Source organism: Pelophylax lessonae, assembly GCF_965119305.1.
Source record: "Pelophylax lessonae genome assembly, chromosome: 9".
Taxonomy (NCBI): Eukaryota; Metazoa; Chordata; class Amphibia; order Anura; family Ranidae; genus Pelophylax; species Pelophylax lessonae.
Window position 1 is genome coordinate 73,309,443 of NC_138776.1, and position 16,245 is coordinate 73,325,687.

Genomic DNA, 16,245 nt, shown 5'->3' on the forward strand with positions numbered 1-16,245 from the left:
AATGAAAGAGCAGAAATCTCAAAACTGGAAGGACAGAAATGCAAATTCTTTGGCAAATACAATTATATGTATCTGTGTATTAGGCGGTCTGTCAGGAGTTCATCTTTAAAGGAAAAACCTGTTATGAGAGAAACATCAAGACTGCCATTGCTGGCCCCTCCTTAGTTTAATGCTAGCTGCCTGGATGAGACTCTTGCTTCAATATTTACAGCCAAAAAAAAAAGCAGATTAGGACTTCTGATTCCAATTGGACTTTATAATCAGTATACTTATTCCAGAACAGTGACTTAAGGGACAAATGTCACTTTAGTACAGTTGTCTTTTCAATAATCCACCAACCACAGGGGGTGTAGCCAGCTTAGTAAAATACTAACCTGAGCCTCATTCCAGCATTCTTTACCCTTCACTCTACGCTACACAATGTTTGTAACTAAAATGTCCCCAACATATCCTCACCTTACAGCACAAGCGTTCCATGGTCCCATTCATTCCTAGGAGTGAGCCATACTCTGTTTGCCTGGAGTTGTGAGTACAACAGGATAAAGTTGCTCTTTAAAATACTAGACCTAATGTGTTAGTACAGGGGTCTTCGAACTTCTTAAACAAAGGGCCAGTTTACTGTCCTTAAGAATTTAGGGAGGGGGGGGGCAGTCTGTGGCCAGTGGGAATATAACACTTTCCAGGCATCAGTGGGAGTAAACAGTGCCCCATCTTTGGTATTAGGGGGAGGAATAGTACCCCATTGTTGGTACCAGTGGCAGGAATTATGCCCCATTTTTGTTGTCAGAATAGTGTTCCATATCAGTGAGATGAATAGTGCCCTAAGGGCCAGAAAAAGGAAAGCTAAGGAGCGCATCTGGGCCGCAGTCTGGAGACCACTGGGTTATCTTATAAGCCAGAAAGCTGTCCGTTTCAGAAGGAGGTCAGCAATGGCATGACCCCTCAATCCAATATTTTCTAAGCCATCACCATGGAACTATAATGTATAATTCAAAACATCTCCATTCCTTTTGTTTGCTATATGCTGGTTTTTGGATTCATGACTCCAAAGCCCTGAAGCAAAATGTAGCCAGGTAAATAGCATTAGGAGGCCAGAAATGGCATTCCAGGAAAAGTTGTCTTTTCATTAAATGGTTCATTGAATGGAGGGGCAGAATTTTATATCTGATACTGTAAACCAGGGATTCCCAACCTATGGGCCTCCAGTTGTTCAGGAACTACAATTCCCATCATGCTTAGTCATGTATGTGAATGTCAGTTTTACAATGCCTCATGGGATGTGTAGTTCTGCAACAGCTGGAGGGCCGCAGTTTGGGAATCCCTGCTGTAAACTATATATGACAGTGCAATCCATATTCCACACCTTAGGTTTTACTCAGCCAGGGAGGATAAATGAGATATGTTCCATCCTGACCGATCTGTTTTAATAGTTTGAATCTGGCAGTCTCATTTGGGAGATAACAGGAATAACAGGAAGTTTGAAAAATTCTGCCCATTAACCATCTTGTTAAGATGTTCAACCAAGGCCTAATTATATATGTTTATAGACAGAGGGAATGGATGGTATCACCTATGAATTATTTACAGTGCAAATACATCATAAGGCATTCCAACCATACCATGGCTTTCTTCTTCACCAACGTTTATGCTCAAACACTTTATGTAATTCTGACATATTTTAGCAGCTCTGACTCACTTTACCCTCTTTAATGAATTCACTTGTTTTATAAATATTCAAAACTCTTGAAGAAGACTTTAAAGGGGTTGTAAAGGCAGAAGGTTTTTTTATCCTATTGCATTTTATTATTTAAGATAAAAAGCCTTCTGTGTGTAGCAGCCCCCTCAGCACCCTCTAATACTTACCTGAGCCCATTTCTATCCAGCGATATCCACGAGTCCCTTGGCCGCCAAGGACTCTCACTCCTGATTGCCTTAGACACAGCAGCGGCGCCATTGGCTCCCGCTGCCGTCAAAGTCAGTTAGCCAATCAGGAGAGAGAGGGGCCGGGGGCCAAACAGCAGCTCTGTTCTGAATAGAAAAATTGAGCTGCAGCTCGGCTCGAGTGCCCCATAGAAAGCTGCTTGCTGTGGGGGCACTCAACAGAAGGAAGAAGCCAGGACGAATGAAGAGGGACCCGTGAAGAGAAGGATCCGGGCTGCTCTGTGCAAAACCAACTGCACAGAGAAGGTAAGTATAACGTGTGTTATCTAAAGAAAAAAAAAAACACAAGACTTTACAATCACTTGAAGATGGCCATAGATTAATTAAAATCCGTCCGGTTCACCAGTGACCAGCCAAATTTCAATCCATGTGTGGCCGTTCCTGTTTGTCAACTTTTGTTGATAAATGTATTCTGGCAGTGGATAGTCCCGCTACCAGAATACAATGTTCCAGCTGGTGGGATTCCTGTATCCACCTTGTTTGTGTGGATGGTTGAATTTTTTTGAACATACATAGTTCAATAATGCACAACAAATAGGTAAGCAGGTGGTGAGAAGCTGTGGAAAGAAGGCATACAAATAATATGACAGTGCTATACAAATAATAGTACCAGAGAAATAAATGACCAGATTATCTGGAAGCTTGGAGGAATTAGGTTGTCTCATCAATCTGCCATTTCTTAGTAAGACTAAGAACACTAGACTTTTCACACCAGAACACAACACAGGCAATATTCTTAGCTACTTTACAGTAGCACCAAGAAAGACATTTGGCCAAACTAGGTTGCCATATTTGTGAGCCCACTAATACGGTTGACTAAGGTGCTCAAATTGCCCTTTCATGTCCAAACACGCTTGTAGGACTATGTCAGATCTACTTCCAGAACTTGAGATCAAAGAGTTTCCCACAGGCTTGTACACTGTGGAAAAGGAAGGGATGGAAGCAAAGGCTGAATTTACTGGAAGCCAGTTTAACTGGGACCGGGCATAGTGTCCTTATCCAAAACTGGAGCACTGGCCAGGAATGGGAGCACTGACTTGGAATGGGAGCACTGACTTGGAATGGGAGCACTGACTTGGAATGGGAGCACTGACCTGGAATGGGAGCACTGACCTGGAATGGCAGCACTGACCTGGAATGGCAGCACTGACCTGGAATGGCAGCACTGACCTGGAATGGCAGCACTGACCTGGAATGGGAGCACTGACCTGGAATGGGAGCACTGACCTGGAATGGGAGCACTGACCTGGAATGGGAGCACTGACTTGGAATGGGAGCACTGACTTGGAATGGGAGCACTGACTTGGAATAGGAGCACTGACTTGGAATAGGAGCACTGACCTGGAATGGGAGCACTGACCTGGAATGGGAGCACTGACCTGGATTGGGAGCACTGACCTGGAATGGGAGCACTGACCTGGAATGGGAGCACTGACCTGGAATGGGAGCACTGACCTGGAATGGGAGCACTGACCTGGAATGGGAGCACTGACCAGAACTCAAAGCATTACTAGGATTTGTGAGAATGGAGGTGACTGTAAGTTACACACTTCATTCACTCCTCCAAACTCAGCTACATAAGAATCAAACAGACGAAGGTAAAACTAAACGGTTCCCTACCCTGCAAACAAAGTAGTTAGGAAAGGCTCGTTTACCAGAGGAGCTCTAAAAGCCAGGTTATACCTTTTACATATTTGCATTAACACCTGAAATGCTCCTGGAAACAGAAAACAAAAGAAGGGGCAATATTCAGTAAAAACAAAAACATTGCACAGATTGACCTAATGTGACTCAGCACTGATATCATTTCTAGAAATAATTAACCTGGGAAGTCAATTTACAGTAAGATTACTGGGTCAGCACCCCTTACATTTAATAGGACTTTATAGAGTAAACAAAGTTATATGGAATGTTATTGCGAAATACTTTAGCTTGTTGTACAGAAGTTCGACCAAAACAGAGCAAGATGACTAGAAATGATGGTTTAATGCAGCAGAGCTGCCATTAGCTCTGGTTTTTATGGGAAGTAAATGTAGAAACAAATTGTTTGTATAACCTTCAAAGCAATTATAGGTGATTTATGATCTTGCTAAATTTTTAGGATTGACTCACTTTATTTTTAATTGTTTAAAGTGTTGACAGGTATGTAGATAGATATGTATACCTCAAATGAGGTTAAAGTGAACCTGTGTTATGCCCATGGAGTGTGAAATCCAAAAGCCTTTTTTAGCTTCTTAAATGCCCCTGCTTTTAGCTCCCGAGGCCACCCCAGCTGAGTGAAAGCTCCAAGTCTCTTGGAACCTACACAGGACTTAAAGAGGAAGTAAACCCTCCTCTGCAAGTTGTACCTATAGGTAAGCCTATGATAAGGCTTACCTATAGGTACTGTAAATATCTCCCAAACATGCACCGTTTAGGAGATATTTACCTTACATGCAGCCAGTGACGTCACTGGCGCATGCGCTCTGAAGGAACGGCCGCTGGTGCCGTTCCTTCAGAGCCCCGTGCCGTGACCGTCGGCTCCCGCGCGCGTGAGTGACGTCACCGCGGCTCCGGCCAATCAGATGGCCGGATGCCGCGATCCCGGAAGACGGGCGACTGGACATGTCGCCAGTCATACAGGTAAGCGGGCGGCACGGCGGGGGCTCGTTCTAAGGTAAGTATTTCATAATGAGCTAGTATGCGATGCATACTAGCTCATTATATGTTTCTCTTAGTTACATAGTTACATAGTTACATAGTTACATAGTAGGTGAGGTTGAATAAAGACAATAGTCCATCCAGTTCAACCTGTGTAGGTGTGTGTGGCTGTACTCATCTCACATACCCCTGAATGTTCTGATCCTTGAGATGTAAGTCTAAGAGTCTTTTGAAAGCCACCATACTACCCGCAGAAACCACCTCTTGTGGTAGAGAATTCCACAATCTTGTAGCCCTAACAGTAAAGAACCCCCCACGTTGCCTGTGATTAAAACGCTTCTCCTCTAATCGCATTGTATGCCCTCGAGTCCTCATGGAATCCCTTCGACTGAACAGCTTTTTTTCTAAGCTGGGATCCCCATTAAGATATTTATAAATTGCTATCATGTCCCCCCTCAGACGTCTCTTCTCCAGGGAGAATAAATCAAGCGATTGTAGACGCTCTTCATAGTCAAGGTCCTCCAATCCCCTAATTAGTTTAGTTGCCCTTCTCTGGACTCTCTCCAGCTCCAACATATCCCTCCTGAGGACTGGCGACCAGAACTAGAACTGGACAGAATACTCCAGATGCGGTCGGACCAGAGTTTTATAAAGTGGAAGGATTATAGTCTTATCTCTGGAATACATCCCTTTCTTTATGCATGCTAATATTCTGCTGGCTTTGGCAGCTGCCGCTTGACATTTCATGCTGTTGCCTAATCTATCATCAACCAAGACTCCCAGATCCTTCTCCATTTTTGATTCCCCCAAGGGTTCCCCTCCTAACGTGTATTGTGTTTTTATGTTTTTAGTCCCCAAGTGCAAAACCTTACACTTCTCCACGTTAAACCTCATTTGCCATGTCCTTGCCCACTCTGTAATTTTGTCCAGGTCATTCTGTAGGATATCTGCTTCATGCTGTGCAGTTATTGCCCTGCCCAATTTTGTGTCATCTGCAAAAACTGATATTGAACTACTGATCCCGTCCTCAATGCTGTTTATGAATAAATTGAACAAGGTTGGTCCCAGGACTGAGCCCTGGGGCACCCCGCTTACAACCTCAGACCAGTCTGAGTATGCGCTGTTTATTACCACCCTTTGGACACGCCCTTTAAGCCAGTTCCGTATCCAAGAGCAAACCCTGCTTTCGATACCTGCAGACCTTATTTTATAAATTAAGCGCTTGTGGGGAACTGTATCAAACGCCTTAGCGAAATCCAAGTACACCACATCCACTGGTCTGCCCCTATCTAGCTCACAGCTCACCTCCTCGTAGAATGCTAAGAGATTGGTTTGACAAGAACGCCCATTTGTAAACCCGTGCTGATTACTGCTGATGATGTTGTTGTCTTTAGCAAACTCTACGATATAGTCCCTTATCATCCCCTCCAGAAGTTTACATACTATTGATGTCAAACTGACAGGCCTATAATTTCCCGGGATATGCCTCTGGCCCTTTTTGAATATCGGAATCACGTTAGCTTTCTTCCAATCCCCTGGTACATCCCCTGTCCTAATACTGTCAGCAAAGATCAGGAACAGTGGTCTGGATATAACCTTACTGAGTTCCTTGAGTACTCTCGGATGTACGCCATCCGGGCCTGGTGATTTGTTTGTGTTAAGTTTATCCAGCCTTTCCCTGATTTCACCCTCTGTTAGCCATAGTGGCAAATCCTGTGTATTACTACTAACCATACAGTCATGGTCAGTGTACCCCTCCGTTTCCTGTGTAAAGACTGACGAGAAAAAAGCATTCAGCACGGTTGCTTTTTCAGTGTCCTCTTGCAGGTTGAAAAAAAAAAATTGGGGTTTACAACCTCTTTAAGAATCTCTCCCAGTCCCCAAGTGACTACATTTCGCAGGAAGTCTATAAGTGAGATCTCTGATCTTGGGTTCTTGGGTCTGCAAACCTGGTGTGGCCAGTATGAACAGTCCCATTCACTGTTGGATCTCTATTTATAAGTGGTTGTAAACCTCTGAAATGAAAAAATTAACAAAACATATCCTTCTATAGTGTGTGCTTGTCTTAATCCAAAGCACTTATGTGTGATTTCTGGCTGTTCCCTCCTTCCTCTGCGATCTGCATGAGTCACTCCCAACAGTTTATGTGGACATCAAGCAATCCTGAGAGATATCCGCCACCCCGCCTCCTGGAGCTCATAAATGCTGTATAAACTGTGTTTTAGGAGGCTGTAAACATGAGAGAGCTGCAAATAAACAGGTACAACTTATATAGGAGGATTTGTTTCATCTCTGTGTATCACCTAAAGCCAGTCACTTCAGTGGGTATATGTAAGGGTTTACAGCCACTTTAAATAATTAGGAATAGAACAGAAGACATGTAGATAGACAGAAACAGGCAAAATGTACAGGTTGACAGGAACTGACATGGATAATATGGTAAGGTGATTTCGCTGTTGGAGTATCCAAGACATAAACGCATGGGGTTGATTTAGCTCCCTAGGTTTCTCCTACTACTAAAATATCACTTTTAGGCAGACTGACCTTCAACACCAGCACTGTGTTCAAGTATGTTTCCAGATAAAATACTCAACTTGGTTATGCATCTTTGAGCAATCAAAAACTAGAATTGGGAAATTGTAAGCTCTATCAAAACCTACACTACATTACCTAAAGGGACGCCTGCCTTTACTTGCACACGAACTTTAATGGAATCCCAGTCTTAGTCCGTAGGGTTCAATATTGAGTTGGCCCACCCTTTGCAGCTATAACAGCTTCAACTCTTCTGGGAATGCTGTCCACAAGGTTTAGGAGTGTGTCTATGGGAATGTTTGACCATTCTTTAAGAAACAAAAGTCGACCTATTTGTGAACCAACAAAATGTAAAAGCGCCAATATTCTTTTCTCTTCACAGGGAAGATCAGGCCTGGGGACTAGACACCCTTGCTCATTCATGGGACTTCTCCTTGTGCTGCGCTTTACCCCCCTTCCAGCTGATACCTCTAGTCCTCAGGAAATTTAAGGAAGAGATCACAGATTTGATCTTGATTACTCATTTTTGGCAGAAGAGGCCATGGTTCCCAAGACTTCTAAATTTAGCCATGAAGCCCCTCTGAAAACTCCTGCTCATGGAGGGACCTATTATCACAGGGAGCCCTGAACCATCCAGAGTCGGATTGTCAAAAGTTACCAGCCTGGTTTCTGAGGAAGACCTCTTAAGGACAAGGGGTCTGCCAGAGCAATTTATTGCCACAATTCTTTCTAGTAGAAAAAAGTGACAAGAGTAATCCACATAAAGGTATGGAAGAAATATAATTTCTGGTGCCCTTCCAAGGTGCTTCAAGTTAAAAATACAATTTTAGTTTTGGAATTCCTCCATGAAGGAATGAAGAAGGGGTTGGCAGCTAGCACCCTAAAACCCAAGTGGCAGCTCCTTCAGTTTTTTTTTTTTGGAGGCAACCCTATCGCAAGAAGTTTTGATTATTAGGTTTTCCAGGGCCTTGGCACGGAACAGGCCTGTGGTCCTTAAAGTTTTTCCTAAATGGGATTTGTCTCGTGTTACAAAGGTTCACAAAAGCTCAGTTTAAACCCTTAGAAGAAGTATCTCTGAATAATTTAGTTCTAAAGACTTTCTGATTTCTGGTTCTCTAAATTTTTCTAGTTGGGGTTACTTCGGCCCAAAGAATAAGCGAGATTCAGGCCTTGTCAGTCGCAGAACCTTTTATAGTTATTTTTCCGGACCAGGAGGTTCTCAGAATGAATCTGGATTTTCTTGCTAAAATTTCTATGTCTTTTCATTGTACTCAGGAAATAGTACCACCTACTTTTTCTTTGGCTTCAGCTAATACAAAGGAGAAGGTGCCAGGTACAGTACCTAACCTTAACCAAGGCATTAAGGAACTCAAATGAACTTCTCATAATCTTCTCAGGATCCCGAAAAGAAGAAAAGGCCTCCAAAAATACTTTGGGGAGGTGCCTTAAATGGGCAATCAAAGAATGGCTTAGGGGGGTATTGCTGCCCACTCTACAAAGTCAATGGCAGCTACCTGGTCAAGCTTTTCTACTTTCCTTCAGCACTATAAGCTGGACCTACTGTTGGCTGCAGATCAGGCTTTCGGTAGGAGGGTACTGTAGACAGTGGTCCCTCCCTAGGGTAAGATTCTCGGTTATCCTCTCCAGGTGCTGTCCTTAAAGGCGATTTGGGAAAAAACCTTAGTTAGATATACCAGTGAAGGTATTTCTAAGAGCCTTTCAGGACAGCAGCTTCTACCCTCTCTGTTTTTTCCTAAAATATGACTTAGTGGTTGGTTATTTGTTGGTTATGGTTGTTTGTTGTTCTGTGCTATGTTTTTCAGCATGTCAGGGGCTACTCTATAACTGAAGGCATGGTGGAAGAGGAGGGATTTTAAAGTCTGCAGTGTTTTCTGGGAGAATTGGGTGGAGCTGCGCTCTCTCCAGGTGCTGTCCTGAAAGGCTCCTAGAAATACCATCACCGGTAAGTCTAAAGCCTCATACACACGCAACGATTGTTGGCCGTGAATTTTCAGCCAACGTCCGATCGGCCCATTGTCGGCTTGTTAGTATGATGCTTCTGTCAACCGACTGGGACTTTTCGGCCGAACAAAATCTGGTGTGCATGCTATAAAATTTTTGTTGGCCGTCAACAGAACGGCCAATTGTTCCTCAGTCAGTACAGATTTCGGCAGATAAAAATCAGATGAGCAAGACTGGGCATGCTCAGAGAAGAAAAAACACACGGAAAGTAAACCAGCACATGACATCACTTCTGAAGTTGGTTGTTGTTGGCCGAAAAAATTTGTGTGCAGTCTAGAGCACATTTCAACCAACACAACAACACTGGACAAAAGACGGCCGATCGGCCAGCCAACAATCGTTGCGTGTGTACGAGGCATAACTAGGGTTTTTGGCTGGAGATGGGCATTAAACTAAAACATTCAGTAGGGAGAACAATGAAAAAGTGCTGGCTATTGCCATCAGTATTTCCCAGCATACTTGATAATGTTTCACTTTCTCCTGTAGAAAAGGAGAATAACATCTGGCATGCGTACATGCTAACGGAGTACCTTGGTTTGGTGAAAAACGTTAAGCTTTGCTGATATTTCATTTCTGAATCATGTAAAGATAGATGATATTCTGTTTTCCATGTTAGCGAAGCAGAGATGAGCCTCCAGCTGTATAAAGTGGTCACACCAACCACAGTGACTTCGGACTACTGTCTCAGGATTACTGTAGGTTGTTCTCCGCCTTTATCAATAAAAGGTCAATGGCTGTGTCATTTGCAGCGAATACTGTATAGTATACAACTTACCCCAGTCCAATAGCCAGCAAGTGGGATAATAGCAAGGAAGGAAGGAAAACTTTTAAAAATTCTGCAGAGAAAATCCCACCCTTCTTCATAACACTTGTATTTCTCATGCTCAAAGCGGAGCTACGCTTCGGATGCTTGAAGACGAATTCCCTGGGGGAAGAAAATATCGTTAATCAAATTTTATGTTAATCAAAATCAATTTTTAAGAATGTTTAGTATCATAGTTTTCTTAACCGCTTGCTGGCCAGCCGCAGTAGTTTTACTGCGGCAGGTCGGTTCTGTCCCACGAAACGACGTACCTGTACGCTGCTTCGTGGAACCACTAGTGGGGGGGGAGCAAACCGCTGTTCTGTCAGTTATGAACACAGGGCTCCCGTGGTCCTCTTATTTAGGAACACAGGTCTCTATGTTCATGCAGCAAGCCCATCAACCCCCCCCCCCGGGACACATTTAACCCTTTGATCGCCCCTAGTGTTAGCCCCTTCCCTGCCATGGTCATTAGTACAGTAACAGTGCATATTTATATACATATACATATCCAATCTGCCCGCCACAATGTCGCAATCCTGCTAAAAAAAAAAAAAAAAAAAAAAAAAAAAAAAAAAAAAAATCGCTGATTGCCACCATTACTAGTAAAAAATAAATAAATAAAAATGACATAGATCTTTCCCCTAGTTTGTAGATGCGATAACTTTTGCACAAACCAATCAATATACACTTATTGGGATTTTTTTACCAAAAATATGTAGCAGAATACAAATTGGCCTAAAAGTATAAAAAAAATTAGATTTTTCATTTTTTTGGGAATGTTATATAGCAGAAATTGAAAAATGTTTTTTTTTTTTTCAGAATTGAAACTAGAAACTAAGCCCTCCAGCGGCACACTGTCACTGCTGACAGGGCTTCCATCTTCTCCCAGTCTTCCTTCCGGGTTCGCAGGCTCCAGTCCTTTGAATGCATGCACGCAGGAGTCACTGTTTACGGCACAGGGCTCTAAAGGGATGGCATGGGTATGCCGTTTCTTCAGAGCACATGCACCAGTGATATCACCAGCGACTACATGAGTAAATATCTCCTAAACGTGTATATTTAGGAGATATTTACAGTACCTACAGGTAGACCTCATAAGTTTAGGTAAAACATAAACAAATGGCCTTTACTACCACTTTATAAGAAATTGCTCTCAATGGCGACCCTGATATAGGTGCCACATCCCATATGTATGCAAATACGAAAAGAGGGGGTTCCCCTATAGTGGGACTTTACAGGCATTAAACATACAATAGTATAGTACAAAAGAATAATTTTATTGAAACAAAATATAATCATAAAATTAAAAACATAGCAAGCAATAATGAAAATACAGGATATGCAGATAACGTGAGTACTGTAAATAGCAGGAAACCCAACACGTTTCGAAGTGTGATACTTCTTCTTCAGGGGTACTCTTTAGCTTACAGTATCTCTATTAACCGGTTGCCGACCGCCGCACGACTATATACTGCGGCGGTCAGCCCCGGCCAGGCAGAGTGACGTATCGGTACGTCACTCGCCTGTCACTGACTTGCGAGCCTATCGCGGGCGGGCGCGCGCCCGCCGAGGCGCGCGCCCGCCGCGGCTCGTTCACAGGCAAGTCAGTGCGTGTGACCGGCGGACTCGATGTCCGCCAGTCACACTGCGATCGCTCCTGTGAAGGGAGAAAGACAGAGCAGCTTGTGTAAACAAGCTGCCTGTCAGTTCTCCCTGTGTAAAAGTGGAGATCTGACCGTTCTACTATGTAGAACGGTTGATCTTTGCTTTTACACCAATAGGAATGTCCCTACACAGTTAGAATCACGCCCCTAGGACACACTTAACCCCTCCCTGTCCAATAAAATTAACCCCTTCCCTGCCAGTGTAATTTTTGCAGTAACAGTGCATATGTATAGCACTGATTACTGCAGTAATGTCACTGGTAACCCCAAAAGTGTCAAAAATGTCAGTCAAGGGTCCGATCTGTCCGCCGCAATGTCGCAGTACCGAAAAAAAAAATCGCAGATCGCCGCCATTACGCGTTAAAAAAAAAAAAAACAAAAATGACAAAAATCTTTCCCTTTGTTAGTAAACGGGATAACTTTTGCGCAAACCAATCAAAATACGCTTTTTGCGATTTTTTTTACCAAACATAGGTAGCATAAAACAAATTGGCCGAAAAATGTTAAAAAATTTTGATTTTTACTTTTTTTTTGGGGAATTTCATATAAAAAAAATGTGAAAAATATTGTTATTTTTGCAAAATTTACGCTCTTTTTTTGTTTATAGCGCGTGATCAAAAAATCGCACAGGTGATCAAATACCACCAAAAGAAAGCTCTGTTTGTGGGAAAAAAAGGGCGTCAAATTCGTTTAGGTACAGCGTCACACGACCGCGCAATTGTCCGTTAAAGTCACACAGTAAAAAAGCGCAAAAAAACCCCTGGTCCTTTAGCAGCCAAATCCTCCGGGGCTTAAGTGGTTAACTGCGTTTGTATGACAATTATCTTGCTTGCATAAGGAGGTCTATGTGATAGGTTCAAATGATGGTAAGAAAAGTAGTTGTAATAGCCCAATAGTTCAGCCAAGGTGTGAGGAGACTCCCAACAGGGCCTATTGGATAGCTGAAGTCCAAGTAGGGGAGCCCTTGAACTGAAATGAACAGCTTCAAAGAGTGATGACCACAGCTCACAAAAGGCAGTACTATACTATTGTAGATTTACTGGAGTGCCTGTAAAGTCCCACTATAGGGGAACCCCCTCTTTTCGTATTTACTACCACTTTAAGCCTTATTTGTGTATAGGGATACAATGTCATCTGTCCTGATAAATGTAACCAGAGAAAAAAACAATAATCTTACTTGGGAGGGATATTTTCAGGCCTGCTGGACCAATCCCAAATCCAATCGGAGTTCTTCTTCAAAAGATTTTCCAGTTCTTTTCTCCGTTCAATAAAATCTTCCTCTGACTGTCATAGAAAGAACAAATTAACCATTAACACTTATTATACACAGATTATCTTCCATAGGCTGACCTAAGCTATTCTATCTCAAAGATCCTGCTTTGCACGGTCTGGCATTAACATTACATATTGGAGCTACTACAACGAGCTCCAACCAATTAATGGTGGTCCCCGTGTCTTCTGGCTCCATTCCATGTTTTGGCAGCTTTGCAGCAAGTTCTTAGCACATGAACTTACCTATTTTGTGGAAGCCTGTCATAAGAAGAAATCATGAGACACTTCATTGCCAATCACCTTCTCAAAATAATAGTTTTCTGGCCACTGATTCTCTAAAATCAAACCTTTCAGAGTGACTCACCCATATATGATAGAACAGTATTCTGACATCCCTGATGGCATACTTGTTCTGGGTCTATGACCTGGAAACCATAGTATCCAGGGGCAGCCAGCCAACTAGCATTTCAGGAAAAGGTCAGCAATGATACTGTGCAGATTTCTCAGTCATATCAGTAACTAAGGAACAAAGGTTTCTTCATGGCATTTTTCATATTCATTATGGATAATCTTTTCAAAGGTAAATACGTAACGTGACGTAGTCATAGCTCTGATTCTTCATTTTTTGTGGTAGGTTTTTGATGTAATTTATATACAGTACCAAACAGAAACAAAATATGTATTATATATATATATATATATATATATATATATATATATATAATGTAATACCTACTATTTGCAGCAGAATAGAAAAAATTGTTGCAGTAATCTTAGCATCTTCTGTGTGGGTTGAATGTCCTAAATTGTGGGCAAACTGTCTACTGTCAGTTTGTAAATCCTAAAGAGTCTATTTATAGAACATTCTTTGGAAGATTGTCAGACAAATTCATGCAGGCTGGATTCAATTTCCCCTTATCTTACTATATAAAGTACAAGTGTCTCTTTGCGTCCAGTCCCTGTGTCCGTGGGACTGCGCTACTGCGCAAGTGCCCCACGGACAGCCGTTGGGACTTGGAGCGCAGAGACTTCGGGCGGCCAGGCGAAAATGTTGAAGCGGCGGGTGTGCGCTCACACGCGAGAGCCGCTCGGTCAGCTCTGCGCGTGTCCCCGATGTTGCTAGGGCAACAGGGACGCTACATATGTTCTAGCGCCCGTTAATTTAATGGGCTTAATGTCTAGTTTTCTATAATAAATTAATTCCTGTGATCATCCGGTCCATCTAGAGGCCAAAATGCAGTATAGTTTTCTGAAATACCGCAATGAAAAAAATGCACCACATTTTGGCCACTAAATGGAGTTGACTATTATAGAAATCGATGTAAACAAGGCAGATCGCCGTTCTGCTAGTAGGAAAGGCATGGATCCTGTATTCCAGCAAAGTCGGGACATGGATCAATAGTAAAAGCACTTCCCCCACACAGTACACAAGCACTGGCTAGGCGCACAGTTAACCATTTGATTGTCCATGATGTTAGCCCCTTCCCAGCCAGTGTCATTAGTACAGTGATAGTGCATATTTTTTAGCACTGACCATTGTATTAGTGTCACTAGATCCGAAAAAAGTGTCAGGTAGTGTCCAATTTGTCCGCTGCATTATCGCAGTCCCGCTATAAGTTGCTGATTTCCACCATTACTAGTAAAAAAAAATGAATAAAAAGAAATTCCATAAATATATCCCATAGTTTGTAGACACTATAACTTTTGTGTAAACCAATCAATATACGCTTATTGGAATTGTTTTTTTTACCAAAAAGATGCAGCAGATGACACATTGGCCTAAGTTGATGAAGAAATTAGATTTTTTTTAAATGTTTTTTATTGGATGTGTTTTATAGCAGATAGTAAAAAAAAAAAAAAATTGTGTTTTTTTTTTTTTCAAAATTGTTGGTCTTTTTTTTTTGTTTATACTGCAAAAAAATAAAAAAGGTCAGGAAGGGGGTTAATTCTTCCGGAGCCAAAGTGGTTATTCTATTACAGAAAACACAGGGGAAAACTCATCCAGCTTGCACGATTGTGTGTGACATTCTTCCAACATATGTTTTTTTAAATAGACCCCTAGGAATGAAGTTCCATTTTCTCTATTTTGGCCTATTAAATAAAATAATAAAAACCAAAAAAAAAAAAAAAAACATACCTTTTGATCCTGTCAGAAATGTAAAGCTCGTTCACATGTAGTGCAGTGATTGGTGTTTGGATCAATGCCAGTCACTGCTAGGGTATATAGAACACAATTGTTTACCATGTGCCCCATTCACACTGCAACACAGCCAGGGTAAAATGCAGACCTGTAGCATTTTTACCGTAGCGCATTAGAAGGCACAGCTTGTCACTGCACAAAGTGTAGAGCATCCCCCCACCCCGCTGCTTTGTGCCACTTCAAATAAAGTTATAGAAAAGAAAAAAGTAAAAAAAAAAAAAAAGAAAATGCAATGCACAGCTACTCACACAAACAGAGGATTTAGTGTGCAATCAGATTGATAGAGCCCTTGGTGCTGTCCTGTGTACTCTCCTGTGTTATCTCAAGTGGTGTAATCAGCCCTCCCAGGTCTTATCCTGGACTACAAATTATTTGCTCCCTATGTTGCAGAGATGGGAGAGATTCTATAATTTACATACCAGAGACCCAGTTGGTATTTTCCCTAAAGTAGAACTAAAGGCAAAACTTTTTGTTTTCATTTTGGAAAGTGTAAAGCCTCGTACACACGCAACGAATTTCCGCCGACCGATCGTCCGTCTTTTGTTCAGAGTGGTGTTGTGTTGGTTGGAATGTGCCTAGGCTGCACACGAATTTTCCTGCACGACAGAATTCTTCTTCAGAAGTGATGTCATGTGTTGGATTGCTTTCTTTGTGTTCTTTCTTCTCTGAGCATGCCCAGTCTTGCTCATAAGATTTTTCCCTGTCGAAATCTGTACTGACTGCAGGAAAATCGGACGTGTTTTGACGGAGGACAAAAATTTTATAGCCTGCACACCAGATTTTTTTTTGGCCGAGAAAGTCGGAGTCGGAAGCATCATACTAACAAGCCAAAAATCGGCAGATCGGTCGTCGGATGAAAATTCCCGGCTGAATTTCGACTTGTGTGTACGAGGCTTTAGAGAGGGTTATCACCCCTCTAAGGTTTACGTCTGTATCCCATTGGGGATTCGGGAGAACACAATAATTACTGTTAGCGGCTGTAGTCGCTGGCAGTAACCAAATGCAAAAAAATCTGACAGGCTGGTTGTACCCCAGTCGATCGATGGATCAAATTGGGTACAATAATCCTGTCCATAGATTGATCAAAATCTGGCCAATCCCCACTAAACCAGCCATATTTAAATCCATGTATGGCCGGTTTTAGTTTCATCCAGTTCCTGATTTTTAAC

General features: G+C 42.3%; 1 protein-coding gene across 2 annotated transcripts in view; it reads right to left on the reverse strand.

The window, feature by feature from the left end:
* BNIP3 (BCL2 interacting protein 3) overlaps window positions 1-16,245 on the reverse strand; it is a 64,924-nt gene that overhangs the window by 9,275 nt on the left and 39,404 nt on the right. For both annotated transcript variants that reach the window (XR_014225732.1, XM_082268317.1), the window contains exons 4-5: window positions 12,782-12,888; window positions 9,911-10,060 (exon numbers count right to left, since the gene is read on the reverse strand). Coding sequence is in view for 1 of the 2 variants with exons in the window: in XM_082268317.1 (XP_082124443.1) it covers window positions 9,911-10,060; window positions 12,782-12,888 (257 nt within the window). In the remaining variant the exon portion in view is untranslated. The remainder of the gene's footprint in view (window positions 1-9,910; window positions 10,061-12,781; window positions 12,889-16,245) is intronic.